The sequence below is a fragment of the Halictus rubicundus genome, chromosome 14 (genome assembly GCF_050948215.1).
Source record: "Halictus rubicundus isolate RS-2024b chromosome 14, iyHalRubi1_principal, whole genome shotgun sequence".
Classification (NCBI taxonomy): domain Eukaryota; kingdom Metazoa; phylum Arthropoda; class Insecta; order Hymenoptera; family Halictidae; genus Halictus; species Halictus rubicundus.
Window position 1 is genome coordinate 11,180,795 of NC_135162.1, and position 17,007 is coordinate 11,197,801.

Below are 17,007 nucleotides of genomic sequence, written 5' to 3' on the forward strand. Positions count from 1 at the left end.
GATTTAAACAAAATAAAACAACTCTACAAATCAAGATCACAGTTTTCATACTGTTCCAGAAAATGAAGAAAAAAAAAACTCGTTTCGAGCAGTTCTTCACGGTTACAGAGGTCCAACGTGACCGGATGACCGCTCGGAATTTTGCTTCGGCGCAATTGGAGTTAATTGCAGAGCAGGATCTCTGCAGTTATGCCAATCACCATCTTCACGATTGGTACGATAATAAAACCGAATATAAACAACAGACAAATGTACACGCTGGACAGTTCTGTTAAAAATACGAAGCTCCGGACCAGCATCTGCCAGAAGTCTTCGCTCTCCTTTATACTGATCATTTTGTCGAGAATGAATCGCAACACGTAGAGGAACACCTAAAATCAATAATATTTCAGACTATTTGTTTAACCATTGAACTATCTCATGTAAACAAGTCATCTTTTCCAAGTAAAAGTAATCAAAATTGCAGGAGTTATACAGGGTGTCCCAGAATCGGTGGTACAACCGAGAAGGGGGTGACACGTCTGACTACGATCAACCTATTCTACTTCCTGCACATACTATAGCACGCGAACCCGACCGATCTTTAAACTCGATTTTCTCGAAAACAAAGCCTCCAACGAAATAATTTTATTCTTCACTTTCGATTTGTTTTTTCATGTAGAATCACCCCCTTCTTCTTTTCAGAACTATAGAACTTTTTTTATTAGGATTTTGCACACTTTACCGAAGATAGGACAGTGTTATTAAATGGTACCTCTGCGACAGGTATAATGTTCAATATCACGTATAACAGCGCGAGGAGAGATTGACCAGTAGCTTGGCCCATTGTCTTGATTAGCGCCGAGAAAGAATACTCCGATCTCGGGATGCCGTTGGACTGTTGGTAATTAGCCAAACATTCCCGAACACGCTGCAAATAATTTCCTTGAGCAATCTCTTCGGAACTCTTGGAGCTGTCGATGTCCTTCCAGTCGTCTTGCAGCGAACTCGTGGAACAGTTCTTTTCTATGGAAAATGGGGTGAGGGACTCAGTTACTGTGGCTATATTAATTATACTTATTTTTCAAGCGCAATGAATACGCAACGAATGAGTTTATAAATGCAAATTACCGGGCGTGAACCGATGCCTGTGATACGGTTTGTCGAGATCGGTAATGCTGTAAATATTCTTCAATTTTAAAGCATGGCTCTTAGGCTCGTGGACCAATTTTCTTGGCACAGAGTGCTCGACGGTCTCTTCGTCGTGCTTCCAATCGCCCGATTTATAATGCGAGATGCTCTCGATTATTTTCTGCTTGTATCTGTCCTTGTAATGTGGACAAGCTGCGCAGGTGAAACGGCTCTTCATGTAGCTGCTCTCTATCTCGCATTTTTCGCCATCTGCTAACTATTAAAACGTGCAGAATACATCAAACATCTAAAACACTGGAGGAGTAGTCACCTTGACCTTCACCTTTTTTTTCAAGGATAATAAATAAGTGGAAAAACGCTGTTTTTTTTTACTGTACAATTAACACAACTCTTCACTTTATTCTCCATATTTCTCGGGACAAAATATTAAAAAATGGCAGAGTTAAAAAATGGCCTGCTATCGGTACATATGTCGGCAATAAAACAAACGTACAAATCATCGACGTTAAATAAATTAGCATAAAAATAAAATAAGTATCACTGGTTTACGTCTACCCTCGAGTAGTACCATATTTGCTAGGAAGTATCGCACCGGAGCCATTCTAAAATTCTGTACAAGACTAGGATGCTTATGAATGCATTGTATAAAGGGTCCAAATGTTTCAAACAAGTTAAAGAAACTTGATTGCACGTGCAACGGAACAGCGGATATTAGTGTACGGAAATTGGGGGGGGGTCATTAGAGACCCCCGCGGGAAACAGAATGAAACGCAAGAAGAGTCCATGAAAAGTATGCACGTGTAAAAAGAAAGTTGGAAGAAGGAGTTGAGAAAGATCGAGTTAATTCAGTCGCTCGTTTACTTGCTGATTATGAAAAAGACATTTATTTTCCAGATGCCACCTCTCGCTATAATCAGACTTTGGTACAAAAGCGAAACTGTTCTGTCTTTGCATATCTTTCATGTTCAACGAACAGGATACACGGATCGCACTTGGACCTCCCTCGGTACGCATAATTATGCTAGTTTCCAAACGACACACGATTTAAACACCGATTACAATTTTTTCCTTGTCGTAACGACGACGAGAGCGGTCAGTTGATTTTCATGTCTGCACGACCAAAATAGAGAAAAAAAAGAAGAAGATTAAGAAATGTGATCATATCAAATCAAGACGAGAACATGTCGGACTGTCTACCACCATTGTGTCACCTGACAACGAAGTACACACGCACGCACGCAAATCTCGTGTGAATTTAGCATCGAATATCCGGTAGCGAAATCATGCTAGTCGCTTGATCAGTTCATCGAACCGGTTATCCCTGCCACGTTAAAGTTCGTTCGAACGCACGCGATTTTACCGTAGAATAGAGAAGAGGCGATCGTGGTCTCGAAATCCGAACCGCCGAGAATAAAATGCGCACTTAATCTATTGTATTCAATAGAACTTTATTGTCACGTGACTAACAATCAGACAGGCGGAAACATCGCTGCTCGTGAACGTTTTATACAAATCGATGGTTCTCATGTTCGCCCAAGCTGCCACCCGCACGATGCAAAGAGGAATCGAGGAAACAAAATCTGACGCATAAACGTAAAACAATTATGTAGAACAGAAGTAGTATCCGTACGAATGAGGAGGAGCAAGAGGGTGGAAAAGGGATCGGGGGGTAGAGGGATATGATTCTTCGTCGCCATTACAAAATCAATCTTTTGTACATGCGTTACAACGCCGAGCGTCGTACAAGGGGGTATTTCTCGGCTTGATTCGTAGCATCGTATCAGCTAGGATTCGCTAAATCTACAAATATATATTTCTACAAATTCCGACCGGATCCCGGTCTTCGGGTACACTTTCACTCATCACAGTCGCGCATCTCACTATTTAAATCTTAAGCTGTGTGCACTGCGTTATTGTTGCCTTTCTCGTTCGTTTCTTTCTTTTCTTTTTATTTTATTTTTCGTTTTCATTGATCATTTTTCCTGCTCCGAGGGGACATAACATCGATCAGAAGAGTCTCACAACAGCTCCGAAGCCGATACGAAAGGAAACGGAACGGAACGGAACGGACCGGAAATCGACATCTCGTTCTCCACTGTAATTGTTCGTGTTAATTTGAAGAGCAGCGAAAGCACGGGTTTTGTTTACGCTCAAAAAGACACCGCAGCCTGACTCGTCGAGGTGGTTGCGTTACTCTGTTTCGAGATTATCGCCTTAATCGTTAATACAACAGTGGTGCGAGGAAATTTTCATGGTGTACGTGGTGTGGTTGGTGTGTTTATCGTCTGTGTGTGACAGCGTTAGGAAAGAATTTCTTTTTGTTTTTGTTTCTTTTTTTTTGCTTTTTCTCTCGTGTGCCTCGTTTCCCTTTTTGTACAGCAATCCCAGTCGCCGCTGCCGCGAGCGCCAGGGGATAAAAACACGTTTCGTTTGGAGGACAACGATCGTCTGCGAGCGTACACACTCGGTATCAACGGGATCGGCTGATAGAATCAATCGTTTTCTCTTATCGATCGTCCCCGGAAAACCGGGGCTTTGCGTCTTGACGTTTTCACGCGCTCGCACGGGCTTCGAATAAATACGTCCATGTGGCGGGGCTAAGGAGGGGGGGACTCACGAACCCACGTGCTCCCAAGAAAGAGAGAGAGTGAGAGTTCGACGAGAATTTTGAAAGACTGGGGGAGATACCGATCTTTGTGCACGTCTACAACATGCCGAAACCTTTCGAATAGTTGATTGCCTTCAGCAAACGGTCCTGCAATTTCTCTATTGTGCTGTAGTCTGGCAACAGAAGGACGTTGAAGCATGTGTGTGCTATTGGTAGTCTGAAAAGCGGATCGAATCATTTGTAAAAAGAACAGAAAACACAGTATTGTATCGGCACAGACGCATGTCGGCAATTAAACAAAAGAAAGAACATTAACGAGACCGTCCCGTGTCTGTGCGGATAGTATAAATCGACCTTGAATGTACAAAAATTGCACAGAAGACATGTACAGTCTCTTTAAAAGATGTTTGATCGCGTTAAACGTGAGTCCGCTGCATATCATACCTATCAGAATCTGGACCGTGTCTGGCAATGACCATTTTAAGCCTCGACAAACCACCGACCGGCACCCTGTCACTTCCGGTGGTGAACTGCAGCAGCCGTCGTTGACTTTCCGGCGGCAACGAATGAGCAACGCGCCAGAAATTACGTATCGCTTCGCTGTCCACCGTGTAACCACCCTCGTACTCCGTTGCCGCTTCCAATTCCGCGAAATCGAAGATTTTGCTACCGCAAACCAGCTGCAATAACACGAAGTTGATCAATGATGTGCTTCCGGTTTGTATAAACGAGATTAAAGCAACATCGAACGCGTACTTGTTCAATTTCTTCGGGTCTAAAGAGTAACGCGAGCGGACTCTCGTCTGTGACCATTTGGAATCCACGCCTGAACGCCTTGAATTGACTCTCTACTGATTTGTTAAGTAAGAAGTCCGCATAGAGATCTACAAATTCCTTCTTGTTCTCTTGCGTGACGAATATTTCGTCGCCGTTCTCTTTGAGATCGTGGAAAGATATTGAGCCGAACACATCCCTGAAATCCCACGGCGAACCGTTAGATATAAATTATCTTAACACAGAGGTGCGCGAGGTAAAGTTTATTAAAGTTTACTTGTAAGCCACTCTGAAAGTCTGCATGAATGTCTCTGGCATGTCGTCTCCAGTATACTCCATTAGTTCTTTCAATGTCCTGTACAACGTGGGACTCCAATCTTCTAAATCAGCAAAGCTGCCCTTCCTGCCAAGTAACTTTCGATAGACAACCATAGAGAAACGTACGTCGAGGATTACGTTGTTGTATATCGCTAGGCCAAGGACAACGCCAATCAGCGTAAAGTGTGCACCACTTTCAAACGATGTTGGATTGAACCATGTCATTTGTGTATCTTCCTGCAAAAGTAAATGACATAGGCGAACCTCGACTCAACGGCAGATAGTTTGAACTGACTCCTAGTTACCTGAGTCGTGAACATGCCGTAATCGGGATTAAAAATTTCTTCTACAATTAATTGAAAGAATTCTTTGGAAACTCCACCCTCGTCGACTCCTTGTTCACCCTCGAATTCAATGACTAACTGTTTCTTAAGATCCGACGGGTTTTCCATCGCGATCATTTCCAATTCTACTAATGCGTCATCTATAAGACGATCTCTTCTCACCTATATTGTTAAGAAACTTTATTTATAAGTTTATCCTATATAGTGCAATCTATTCTTGCCCTCTGTTTTGCTGTATACAAACCTTTAGTTTTAAATATGGATTGGTAGGTTGACCGACCACGGTTTGTATAAAGCTCATTCGACGTTCACTGTACATTCTGATGCGGTTATCGTAATACAAGCCTAGTGTTTTAGTAGCAGGCGTCAGGATAAAAGCATAATTCATAAAACTAAATTTCATTGGCTCCTCGCTTTTGTAGTATGCAAAGTCTTTGTCCATTTCTATGGCGTCGCTGAGAGGTTCATTGTAAAAGTCTGTAAACGGTATAAATGGCTTCCGAGCATCTAGCGCTGTAATCCCAAGCTCTTTCGCTAGTGGATCCTTTAAACAATGGAAATCCTGAGTGAGGTCAATGTAATAAAACACATACTGATTATTAGAGGCGTGCGAGAATCCGGAAATGTCGGGTCAAGAATTTTATTCGAGACCGGGAGGAGTTCTCGCACATCTCAACTAATTCTGCTCTTCATATAAATACCTGAGGAATTTGTGATGATCTTGTAGATTTATCGATGCCGGCAGTTTCTGCATCTTCGTCTAGATGTAACTCCGGTTCATCGAGTTCACCAGCGAGCATACTCGCGTAATACAGGATTTTCATAACTTTCGTAGGAGCAGTGATAGTGTCTGCATCTTGTACACAATAATCCCGCGTGAAAGATCCGCCTATCACCTTCACAGTTATTAATTCTTGCAGGGCTTGTAAAATACTTGGTAGTCGTGTTTTACAATGTTTGGCCCACACTCGAGCTAGTTTAGCCTGTGCGACGATAGGCAAACAGCTGATTGCTTTGCAGAGCATGTGAAGAGCGAGCTCCAGATATTCACAGTTTCCCAGCATTGGGATTTCGAATACAATGAGAAACACGTGCAACAGATTGTCCATATTTTCCCATGGCTTAATGCGAAACACTCGTAAGTCTAATTCGATATTGTCTGCCAATGTGACGAGTGCATTGACTAAGGCAGACTCGAAGGCACCTACGACAAAAGGCGAAAAAGTGAAGTGACATCTTTGGGAGCGCCACAATGCGGAGATTGTATGATATATAAAAAAAAAAGAAACATTACCACCTGGCACGGACCAGAGAGCATTGAAAGCTCTCCTAACAGACGGTAGGTCAACACTAGTGTCATCATTGTTAGGAACTGTGGGCGATAGTTCGCTGCTGTCTTCCTCTTTGTCCTCTCCTTGAATGGATCGAATCGCTTCCTTATCCATATCACCCGGTGGCCTGAGCAAACTATCCGAAGCTCTGTCAAGAAGCGCTGCCAGCGGAGAGTCATTTTTCACTGTTTTTTGAAAACTAAGGCTCAGTGCCTTTGCACAGGAAAACACTTCTCCCAAAGTACGAATTAACAGCGCATACGATCCCTCTGTCTTACATCTTTCTATTATGTCTAGGAGCTTTGCTTCTGTGAGATATGGATCCTGCTTCCCTGTTGATAATAAATTAATCTTATTCTGTACCCAGTGTTTTGATGAACGGTTTAATGGCAAACGGTAAGCAATCACTAGCGGAACCTACATTCGTTACAAATTATGATTCTACTTCAACTAAATGAATAAACAAGAAGTGAGAAGAGTACATAACATTTATTAACATGTATACAGCAGCCACACAAGAATTTAATGAATACTTGCAATGCAACTTTTTACACGATAATTTGCTAGAAGACCAGGCAAATTATTCTATGTCTGTAGCGTAATGCGAGTATTTTTCTTTTTCCAAAAATCTCAGGTACAAGTTGAGTATCAACAATTTAGTAACACAACGAGAAGTATTTTTAAGTTGTTTCATAGAGAGCACATGCGTTTCGCACGGATACTTCTTCTTTGGTTTCTGCTTTCTTGATGATCTCTTTAGATTTTTTCGTGTTTTCTTTTGCTTTTTAGTAGAATCATCGTAATTTGGAATACGAATCTTATATCTACCTAATAATTCCACAAAGTTATATACCGAATGAGCTGCTCTTGACTTGTTTTCAGAAATTAAATTTAATGTTCTACTGAAATCGGCTTCTGTAAAACTTTCAGCGTTAATCGTTGGTGCTGCGTTAGAAGTGCTTTGAACAACTTGACATAACAGAGACCGATCTAATTCTTTTTTAATTTTAATCTTTTCACCGTCGTCTACAGAGTACTCTAACGAGCGAGTAACTAAAGGAGCATGATTTCTCCTAGTGTCTGATGCAATACCTTCGTCTGAGCATGTCGGATTAACACTTTTAACTGGTAAACTCTTTGCCAATGATGCAGGACCTGGTTCTAACATTGTTCGAGCGACTTTGCTCGGTTGAGTGCCATCGCATAGCCTTGCTTCTTGCGAAAACAACTGAATGGCCTGAGCTGCAGCTTGATTCGGAGTAAGATTCGTTACCTACCCAACAAAAACAAATGATATCGTTAGTAAAAACATCTCGAAAGAGAACAGAGCAATTTTAGATATATACTTTGCCACTCGATGCACAATTTTGATTGTCACAATCAGGATTGCCGCATCCATCAGTCAATTGATAAAAATATCGTTCGATCAATTTCTTAGCAACTGCACGCTTCATGTCGCTGCAAGGGCTCTCTGCATCTACCCTAATGATAGACAACAGCAACACAAAATGGTGATTATTTGTTCGTCGTTGACCTATGTTAGAATTAAATATATATATATATAATATGCTCGGCAGTCAATGTGTTAACGCATTTGGAATCCTGTATCATGCTTCATAACCTAAAGTCAGAATTCCGACATTCGCAGTTTCAAGAATTATTAATAGCAGCATATTTTGACTATGACGACAAACTAGTTTGGCAAACAGCGCGCATGAGGAACAGCTATAAGCGTTAATATTAGTCGGATGTTTTCTGTGGAAAGTTTAGAATTTTCCAATGTTCTGTGAAAGATATAAAAACATACGTTTCAATGTGCTCTAGAAAAACTAAAGAAGAAAAAGTAGTTCTCTGCATTAATCCATCAAGATCGGTGATCGGCCAGGCTCACTTTGTGATTGTAAACAGACCGGACCGAAGCAGATACATGTATCCAAGTTATACATATCCCAATAATCGCAATTCATTCAATTAGGAACACATGGTGGTGACATGTTGGTCAGTGATTCGCGACGTTGCCAGTTCGGGTGGAAATGACAGTTCAGAAAGAGATTGGGTTCTCGAGGTCGAGCAGCGGGACGAGTCGTTGCACCAAAACAAAGCGTGTTAAAAATAGCCGTGGTCTCGTGGATTCGTAACGATATTACGTTTCGCGAAAAAACGACAAAGAAAAGAGAAGGAATGTTCCGGTTCTAGGAGGAGCACAGTAAGGCGAGGCGGTATCGAGATAATAAGAGAAGATTTTTCAAGACAGCGTTTCGACGTTCGAGATGTCACCTGGAAGCGTGATCTTCCCCAGGGTCCCCTTGGCCCTTGGAGCTCATAGACCGTGAATCCACGAAATTTTGCTTCTGTCGTCGGTCGTAACAGAAAATCTCGCCACGACCGCTTCCTCCCAGCGGATCGGTGTTTCCTCGAGGGCACCACAGACCCTACCACTAAATTTCCTCAGGCGGGCTCTCTTATCAGACTTTACCCACGATACTTCAACTACGTTGTTACTACGTATTACGCACTACTCGGTGTACACTTCGAAATAGAATAGTGGAACGGGACAGAGTGAATAGACGGAAAGTAACGGAGGGAGAGAGAAAGAGAGAGACGGAAAGAAAGACAGGGATAAGAGAGAGAGAGATAGAGAGGAGGAGCGAGACGGAAAATGAACCGCAGCTCGGCTTGTGTGTCCGATGTATATTTGTCCGTAACTCGAACCGAACGTCCTCGTCGAGGTTAGGTCTACACTGTGTGACGGCTGCACGAGTTCAAAGTGTCCGGGATTCGCGTGGCTCGTTGATCCCGTTGATACGCGAATTTTTCAAGTCAATGTCAGAACACCGTGAAAACAGGAAAAATGAATCGGTTCGTGGCCCCTTAGCTGCTGTCTACTGTTCAACACGGACACAACCAGCTGCGAGTGTCGAGACTCTCGATTAATCGCACGCCGTCGATCTTTCTCGACGTATCGATTGCTCGACGTCGATCTGTTCACAACGTGCGGGAAAGATACGAATTTCTAAATTATTCTCTTTTCATTCCGTTCGCTACAGTATATGCGTTGTAAACATTTTTTTTTTATGTATTTCGGATCTGAAAAGGCTATTCCACTTTCTTAAGATTTGTCTATAAAAATTGACAATTGCATGAACATTCGCAGTCTAGTTAGCTCCGTAGAGCATAAACGAATTCAATATTCTTATCGATTGATTTCTGCACTTGGCTTAACTTCGTCTCGGCAACCCAGATATTTTTAACTTTTTCTCATATAATCCTGTAGATTTTGACGAGAAAATGCCGAAAATCCAAATTTTAATGTTAGGAGTTCACTGGTTCGCTACATAAAGCATTACCGGCGGCAAAATTGCCTAGTGAGTGGCGAATCTCAGAACCGTGCTAGTAATTTAGTATATTGGCGAGGTCAGGCTGTAGAAAATCTGCATTATTTCCGGAAAATTTGCACGTTGATCGATTTTGTGCATCATCAACGAACTTCTTTAATGGAAATATTGATTTCACGCTGAAACCAGCGCACGTTGCCACAGGGTGTCGAGTAAAATGCCCTTCTCGGTTCTATGGAATAAACGAGGACCAAAAAGTGGAGCGTGGAGGGTTATCGGCGAGTCATTCGATAATTTTGATCGATTCCTGGCGAATGTAGACGGGAAATTGTGCTTTCGGGCGGAGAGGAACGACTGACGTGAGCAGGAAACCATTAGTTCGCATCTAAAAGGGTGAAATGATCAGTGGCCAGTAGCGCCATTGCCGAGCAGACGTGCGAATAAAGCCGCTCCCTCGGTCACACCTACCTTCATATGCAAACTATGAAATTATGTTGGTCGTTAACGACAAATTGGAGCAAACGTAATAAGTACAGGAAATATTTCTGTATATCAGCAGTTAGTTTTCAAGAATTCACAAGTTCTATTAAAGATCTATCGAATTTGAATAAAATTATAATCGCGGCATAGAGTATGTAATTGACGAGAGTCAAAAGTCTGATATACTTTTAGAGCCATTTCAGTTTTCTGTAATACCGCGATTTGAATATTGCCGCGTTTTTCAATGCTTTCAAATCTTCAGACTCGGTGGTCCCTTTGCTTGTTCAATGGTCTATAGACAATGATAATGATGTGTTGTTTATAAAAAAGTGACAACACCGATTTTAAATTGCTCCCAAGGTTACGTAATTTAGAAACACGAACTTCGAAGATTACCATGCAAGTTTCGTTTTAGGTTAAGTCTGTGGTCATGCCGTGTGTAAGTTGGTGTACTTCACAAACTCAATCTCTCATTCTTTCTGTACCTTTATTGTAATGTACTTCATAGTACACTTCCGTTACTACCGCGCGTAAACTTCAATGAAGTTCTCCGTTTTGTTTTTGCGTAACAGGTTATCTAGTTTATGGCGGTCATTTCAGTGAGCGGGAAGCGTAGTCTAATAAGCAGAATCGCCATTGGAAATATGATACAGCAATAAAAGATGTATGAATTATTATTTTTAAAAGGTAGCTACAAGAAATATCTGAACAGCAACGAAATGAAAGAAGCAGGTTTTTCAGATATTTTCCAGAAAACAATACACGCCGAAAAGAAACTTCTGAACGAGTAAAGCGAAACTAATAAACAAAGTTTCGTGATAAATACAGGTCGAAGGGGGAGCAGGAAAATCCCCGAGCTCTACACGCGAGGAAAATAAAGGAGGAACAGCAGGAAACAGCGGCTGAGCTGGTTGTAGGATTCTGAATTTATTAATAAAAATATTTGTCGAGTGCTACTCCACTAGTGCTGAAACATCGTTATGATTTTCTGGAATAAAAAAAGGCGTGCAGGTTAAAGAAGAAAATTTGCTTAACGATTTCACAAGGGGCCTTGTATCTGCATTTTAAATGGACCGAAGCGCGCTAACTTGAATTACTTCATTATGCAGGAGACGTGGCTTCTCTTCGTTTAAGGAAAACTTTTCTGTTCTGTCTTTGGTAAAAATTATTTTCGCAATCATTTTTTCAATATTCTCTCACGGCTCCGACAAGGTAGACACGTTATTCTGAACACGTTCTTCGTCGGCTCCGCTTTTCTTGGTCGTTAGGCGATCAGAAGTTTACGCGGAGGACTATGCATGAGCGTATGCATGTTACATGTGCACACAAGCGTGTAGCAAGTATACAACGAAAAACGAGCGCAGGCCGACCGATCGGTCACCAAGTTCAAGTTCTTAACTTGACAACGTAATTTAAAGTTTCGGAAGACCATTCTCGGGCGGAGATAGCTCGGGCCATTTAGCCGAATGATCAAAAGTCGCTGATTAGACAGAAATTGCTGCTCCAGCAGGAAAGGTGTCATCGGTAATTTGGTGGCAAGCCAACTACTCGAGATTTTTTCGATGATACGCGATTATATCCGTGCGTATGAATTGTGCATCCAGCGTTTCTTATAACGGAGTACTCTGGCTTTTCAGGAACTCGCCTCAAAATTTGAACTTCATCGGTCAACTGGAACTCGAGATATCGGGGCAACAATTTCGGAAAAAGAACGCGTTTGAAATATATATATTATAAATAGTATCCACCGGTATTTTCGCGTAAGATTGAAAATGGTGGATATCGATTTAATACTGCCCGAGTGTGTATCCGCGAACGCTTGACTCGAAACGATTTCCGATCTCAAGGTTTCTCAGCGGACGAAACACTGAAAATGGCTTCCTCGAGCGTGAAAATGATTTTTAAGGAACGCGACGCAATCGCGTGAAGTGACTGCACCGCTGCACTCGGAGAAACAGTGGCGTTGTCGCAAAAAGTTCGACCCCACTAAATCATTCAACCTACGATCTTAAACCGCACTTATACGGGAGAACCAACGAAGAAATGTGTCCCGTCCCAGTTTCCGAGAGTGCCCGGAGAACTAATTTCTCGGTTTATTTCGTTGCCTCACCTTTATCCTCGTATCAAGATCGAGGGCTCCGTTTTAATAACGTTGGGACACCTTCGAGCGAGACTCCCACATAACGCGATCGAGAAAATTGTTTAAAAAGACTGTACACGGTTATTCCATGTGGTAGCAAATGAACAGTAGATCTACAAAAGATTGTTTTCTAAAGAAATATTTTTCTTAATTTTCTCTTTCTTATTATTCATCGTTAATTTCAGCCTCAAGGCCAAGGAATGAACTCGGTTTATATGCAGTGAGTTCTCGATATATGTCAACAACACGGTCTCGCCAGCGACATATATCGTCCAGGCCTCGCGAGCTTCGTGGCGCCTCAGGGGGTATACCCCGCGGTGGTGGGGATAATTCGGCGACGTTTACCGTCCAGACCTCGGCGACATGTACAAAGAAATCACTGTAGCGCCTACTTCCGCTGCGTGGCGTGTAATCGTCAAGTTTTTGAGCCATTGAAATCGTTTTGTCCAGGAGTGTAAAGGCAAGAAAGATGAGAAAAAAAAGCACGGAGACGAACAAAGCGTCTCGCGCCGATGGCGCAAGCTCGGGTACGAATAAAAGTGAACGGCGATGGACTCGGCGAGAGTCTAGAGCGACGAGAGAAAGAAGCGTGAAGTGTCGGTGGGGGGAAAAAGAGTGAGCGAATAAAAGATGAAAATGCAAGTAGGGTGAGAGAGGAGAGAGCGCGAATCAAAGAGGAACGAGGAGGAACGAGGAGGAACGAGGAGGAACGAGGAGGCGGGTGAAGAGGGTGGTGGGTGGTAAACGAATGGCAAAGTTGGCCTTGATCGAAACTCGGCCACATCTAAACGGAAGTTTCATCCCCTATCAAGCGACCCCTGCTCCTGTAAATCCGTGTACCTTTCTGCTTCCCGATCTCTATCGCCCTCGCCAACGGTTCTGCTTTTTCGACCGGGGCGGGGGCACGGAGAATAGGGGACACTGTTTACCTCGGTCTGTCCGAGTTGCTTTGTCGCCACGATAACGGCAAGAATTGTCTCACTATGCCCGCCAGATTAGATTCAACCCGAGATGGATGGATCGCTTTTTTTTCTCTCTCTCTCTCTCTCCCTCTCTCTCTCTCGCGGCCCTTATCGCGTCTCGTGAATTGAATGAGACCTTGCGAGGGTTTAACGATTTCCTTTCGTGATCTCAGTCGAGTGCATCCGTTCCGTCGGGTATTATCGTATTCAACTTTCGAATGGCCGACGCTGCTGGCGATAAGAGTAAGTATTTTTGCAATTAATTCGACGCTCCCGACCCGACAGCGAAATTGAAAACTGATTCGAGAAGTTTCCGACAAGATCTATCCACTTCGCGAACGGAGAAGGAAGGTGTCTATGGTGGAAATATTTTCTTTTTGTTTTATTCGGTTATCAAAATCAAGAGTCGTATTTCATGATTGAAAGAAAATGCAAATTAAACACGTCGCACTCGCCGCTCTGCTTTTATACATTTTCCTCCCCCATTCTCTGCCCTTTGTTCCTCCTTCCTTAGCAGGTCGCATTGCGGGCTATTGTTTCTGAAAGCCTCTAATTCCAACGGTAATGATCCCATACACAATGCTCGATCAGACGTATCGGTATCCGCGTTACGGGCCGCTGCACGTATCGACTTTCCTTTATAGAAACTTCAACCACCGCCGCGAGAAGTCGTACACATGGGAAGGGTTCGATAACTCACCGGAATCCGACCGGACACTTAAATTAATTCGAGACTTCCTACTGGTCCTCGTCACCGTCGAGAAAGCCGAGGAAGTTACTGCGTTCCGACAATTCATTCAACAATTTTTTTCTTGCAGTTTATGTGGAACAGTGCTGGGCACAATTTGCCTGAATTTAGGCAAAACCATCCCCTCCCATGGAACCCACTGCCCCCTTGGAGAAAAAACGCGCTTCGCCTGTGGCGAGTACAGTCTCTACTCGATAAGTGTCCCAAATATCTAGCTTATAATTGTCCCCACTACCGCGGGGTATATTCCGCCAGGGGCCCCGAACCTCGAGAGGCCGAGGAGCCCGAGGAGTTTAAACCGGGGCCCCTCACAGGGAATACCTCGCGGTAGTGGGGATAATTCCGCGACGTTTATCACCCAGGCTTTGGCGACATATATAGAGAAATCACTGTATTTACGAAAAATCGTAGTGCATCACGTAAGAGCCACACGTAATAATAAAAGAGCTTAACAACGAAAGACGTTTGACAACGAGGAAATGTGTATACTAACCCGCAAAACGATCATTAAGGAAACGACGAACCCTCTCGTTCTATTTGCCACCGGTTTGCCCGGCGCAGTAAAAAGTGGCGCGCGCAAAAGCGGAGAAAAAAAGTTATGGTCTTCAAGGCTGGAAATTAACGAGGATCCGAGGGGAAGATTGAAGGTGAAATGAAATCTACTTGCCGCGGTGGAAAAAAGACCACGACCGACGACCAATCGAAAGCTTCGCTTTAATTCCCCCCCTCCCTACCGAGCGGCTCCGGGCTGTAACGTTTCGAGCCGCGGCCCGGCGAAAGTGTCGTTTTCATCGCGGCTCGCCCGGCGTGTCCTCGACATGTTGCCGGAATAATTAACGCGTCGGATTCATTAATTAAACGCGGCTGGTAATTCCCCGCGAACCTCCCCGGGATGCGGCTGGTAATCGGGCTATTCAGCTGTGAAAGGTGAATGTGTTTACGTCTCGGCGCCGAAGGCCGCTATACGTTTATCCTAAACGCCGAACCAATCAAACGAGCACCGCGGCTCGACCGATGCGACCCAGAGGTCACGGAAGCGCGGGTCATCCTGCCCTCCAGTTACCATTTATTGGTACTGAAGCAGTGTTCGCTTGAATTGGCAAATTTTAAACATTTGTACCTTAGAAAGTATCCGAATTACGAGTTTATTAAATTTTATGTATTCTCAGGTCGCTTACAGTAACGTGATACACGAATCAAATAAAATAAGAAGGCGGTCCCCGTTCGGGTTATTATTTAAAAGGAGATTATGAAGTATCCTGATGAAATACAGCCGTTCCGAAGCCCGCTAAGAGGTTTCCGTTAGATAAGACGTTGAAGGGCAGTCTGCAACAAAGGTTGAAAATTCATGCGACGCCGGGGGCTTATAGGACGGTTTAACGTTTCACACTTAGCGGCGGGTTGGCCGGAAACGGTGCCGAAATCAAAATACGGGAGCGACGTACTGCTATATAATCGAGATTATGACGTCAACGCTTCCGTCATGAAATCGCGGTGAGTGGGCAGTAAATTCCCGGTATGCCATGCAAGATAACAGTAGCACATCCTGGAAAATCCTTTCTGATGTATGGCCCCCCGGAAATGTCGTTCTGCTCCGCGTTTATGGTTGATTTCGTTCGCGGAAAAATCAACAGCAGGAATTCTTTCCTATGCGAAGACCTGGAAAATATTGGCAGCGGGATCGTGATCTGAAAACCGACGGCCCCTATTGGTTTCCGATCACGAAATAATGGAGACGCCGAACGAACCTTGTGACCTTGACATATTGATTAAATATTTAACACCCGATCAGACCGGGAAACCGAGCCCTTGTTTTACGAGGGATCGAAAACCGAAGACGCGGTGTCACGCGCGTCAACAAAACTCGTAAACATTGATCTCGGTTCGTTTAATAAATGTCGGTAATTGCAGGTTCCTACCTAATCGCCGCCTCTCGAATTTCAATAAGTACAATGTTCAGAATATAATCGTCGACGTTACCCGGCAAATTACAGTGTCCAGCGATAAAATGGGAATTATAGAAAATCGATGGAGCATATTCTCTCGATTGTCCGTTTGTACTGTGAAACAATGCGGGCTAGAAACAATGCTATCCGGTCTCGTTATAAGAGACTGAACAAAGAATACCGGCTTGTCATTTTGTGGGATAACATCGACACAATTTTCGGAAATTCCGGGTAACATCGGTTTCACTGTTACACAAGGCTCTCGGATGATCCTGGGTCATGGTTTAAGGAAGTCGATATTAATCGTCTTGTCGCGACCTAGGTTGCGGGATAGATGTACGCTCTCAGGAGGGATACTGATGAATACGAAATTGCGAAAGCCGGTTCGGAGCATTCCAGGACTTGTACGATCGAGTAGAGACATCTACGAAATAATGGAAACCGTGTTAGTTGAGCTTGCACCTAAAATTGCAGGTTGCACTGAATCATCGAGAAAAGGGATGTTAATGTGACACAATTTGATCAGTGATAGATTTTATAGTGTCATATTTGAACGAGATAGATTTTATTAACATTTTTAATTTTATCTTTTTGGTTTCCGAGCATTTTACGGTAGTGTCTCTCAGGAAATACAGTGATTTCTCTATATATGTCGCCAAGGCCTGGAAGATAAACGTCGCGGAATTATCCCCACTGACGGAGGTATACCCCGTGAGGAGTCTAGGACGTCGAGGAGCGTAAACATAACTCGGGTACGCCTCCTGGACGATATATGTCGCCGGCAAGACCCGTGTTGTTGACATACATCGAGAATGTTGACGGCAGTGACTGTCGAGCATCTCAGCTGTTCGTTGATCGATCGTGCCAGCGCAGCGGTTAACGTTGTGTTT

The 17,007-nt window shown here is 43.5% G+C and overlaps 2 protein-coding genes across 2 annotated transcripts; both read right to left on the reverse strand.

Moving 5' to 3' along the window:
* Positions 1–161: 161 nt before the first annotated feature.
* LOC143360952 (uncharacterized) lies at positions 162–1,364 on the reverse strand. The gene is made up of 3 exons (XM_076800165.1): positions 1,111–1,364; positions 755–1,005; positions 162–371 (listed from the first exon to the last, which is right to left on the reverse strand). Exons 1-3 carry the CDS (start codon positions 1,346–1,348, stop codon positions 162–164), a joined length of 699 nt encoding a protein of 232 aa, XP_076656280.1. The 5' UTR covers positions 1,349–1,364.
* Positions 1,365–1,987: 623 nt separating this feature from the next.
* Positions 1,988–9,427, reverse strand: Ube3a (ubiquitin protein ligase E3A). Its single transcript, XM_076800143.1, has 11 exons — positions 8,784–9,427; positions 7,853–7,988; positions 7,599–7,779; positions 6,470–6,838; positions 5,877–6,379; positions 5,420–5,719; positions 5,137–5,337; positions 4,791–5,068; positions 4,496–4,712; positions 4,184–4,419; positions 1,988–3,956 (listed from the first exon to the last, which is right to left on the reverse strand). The coding sequence occupies exons 1-11, from the start codon at positions 8,828–8,830 to the stop codon at positions 3,836–3,838; spliced, it is 2,589 nt and encodes an 862-aa protein (XP_076656258.1). The 5' UTR covers positions 8,831–9,427; the 3' UTR covers positions 1,988–3,835.
* Between the last annotated feature and the right edge of the window lie 7,580 nt (positions 9,428–17,007).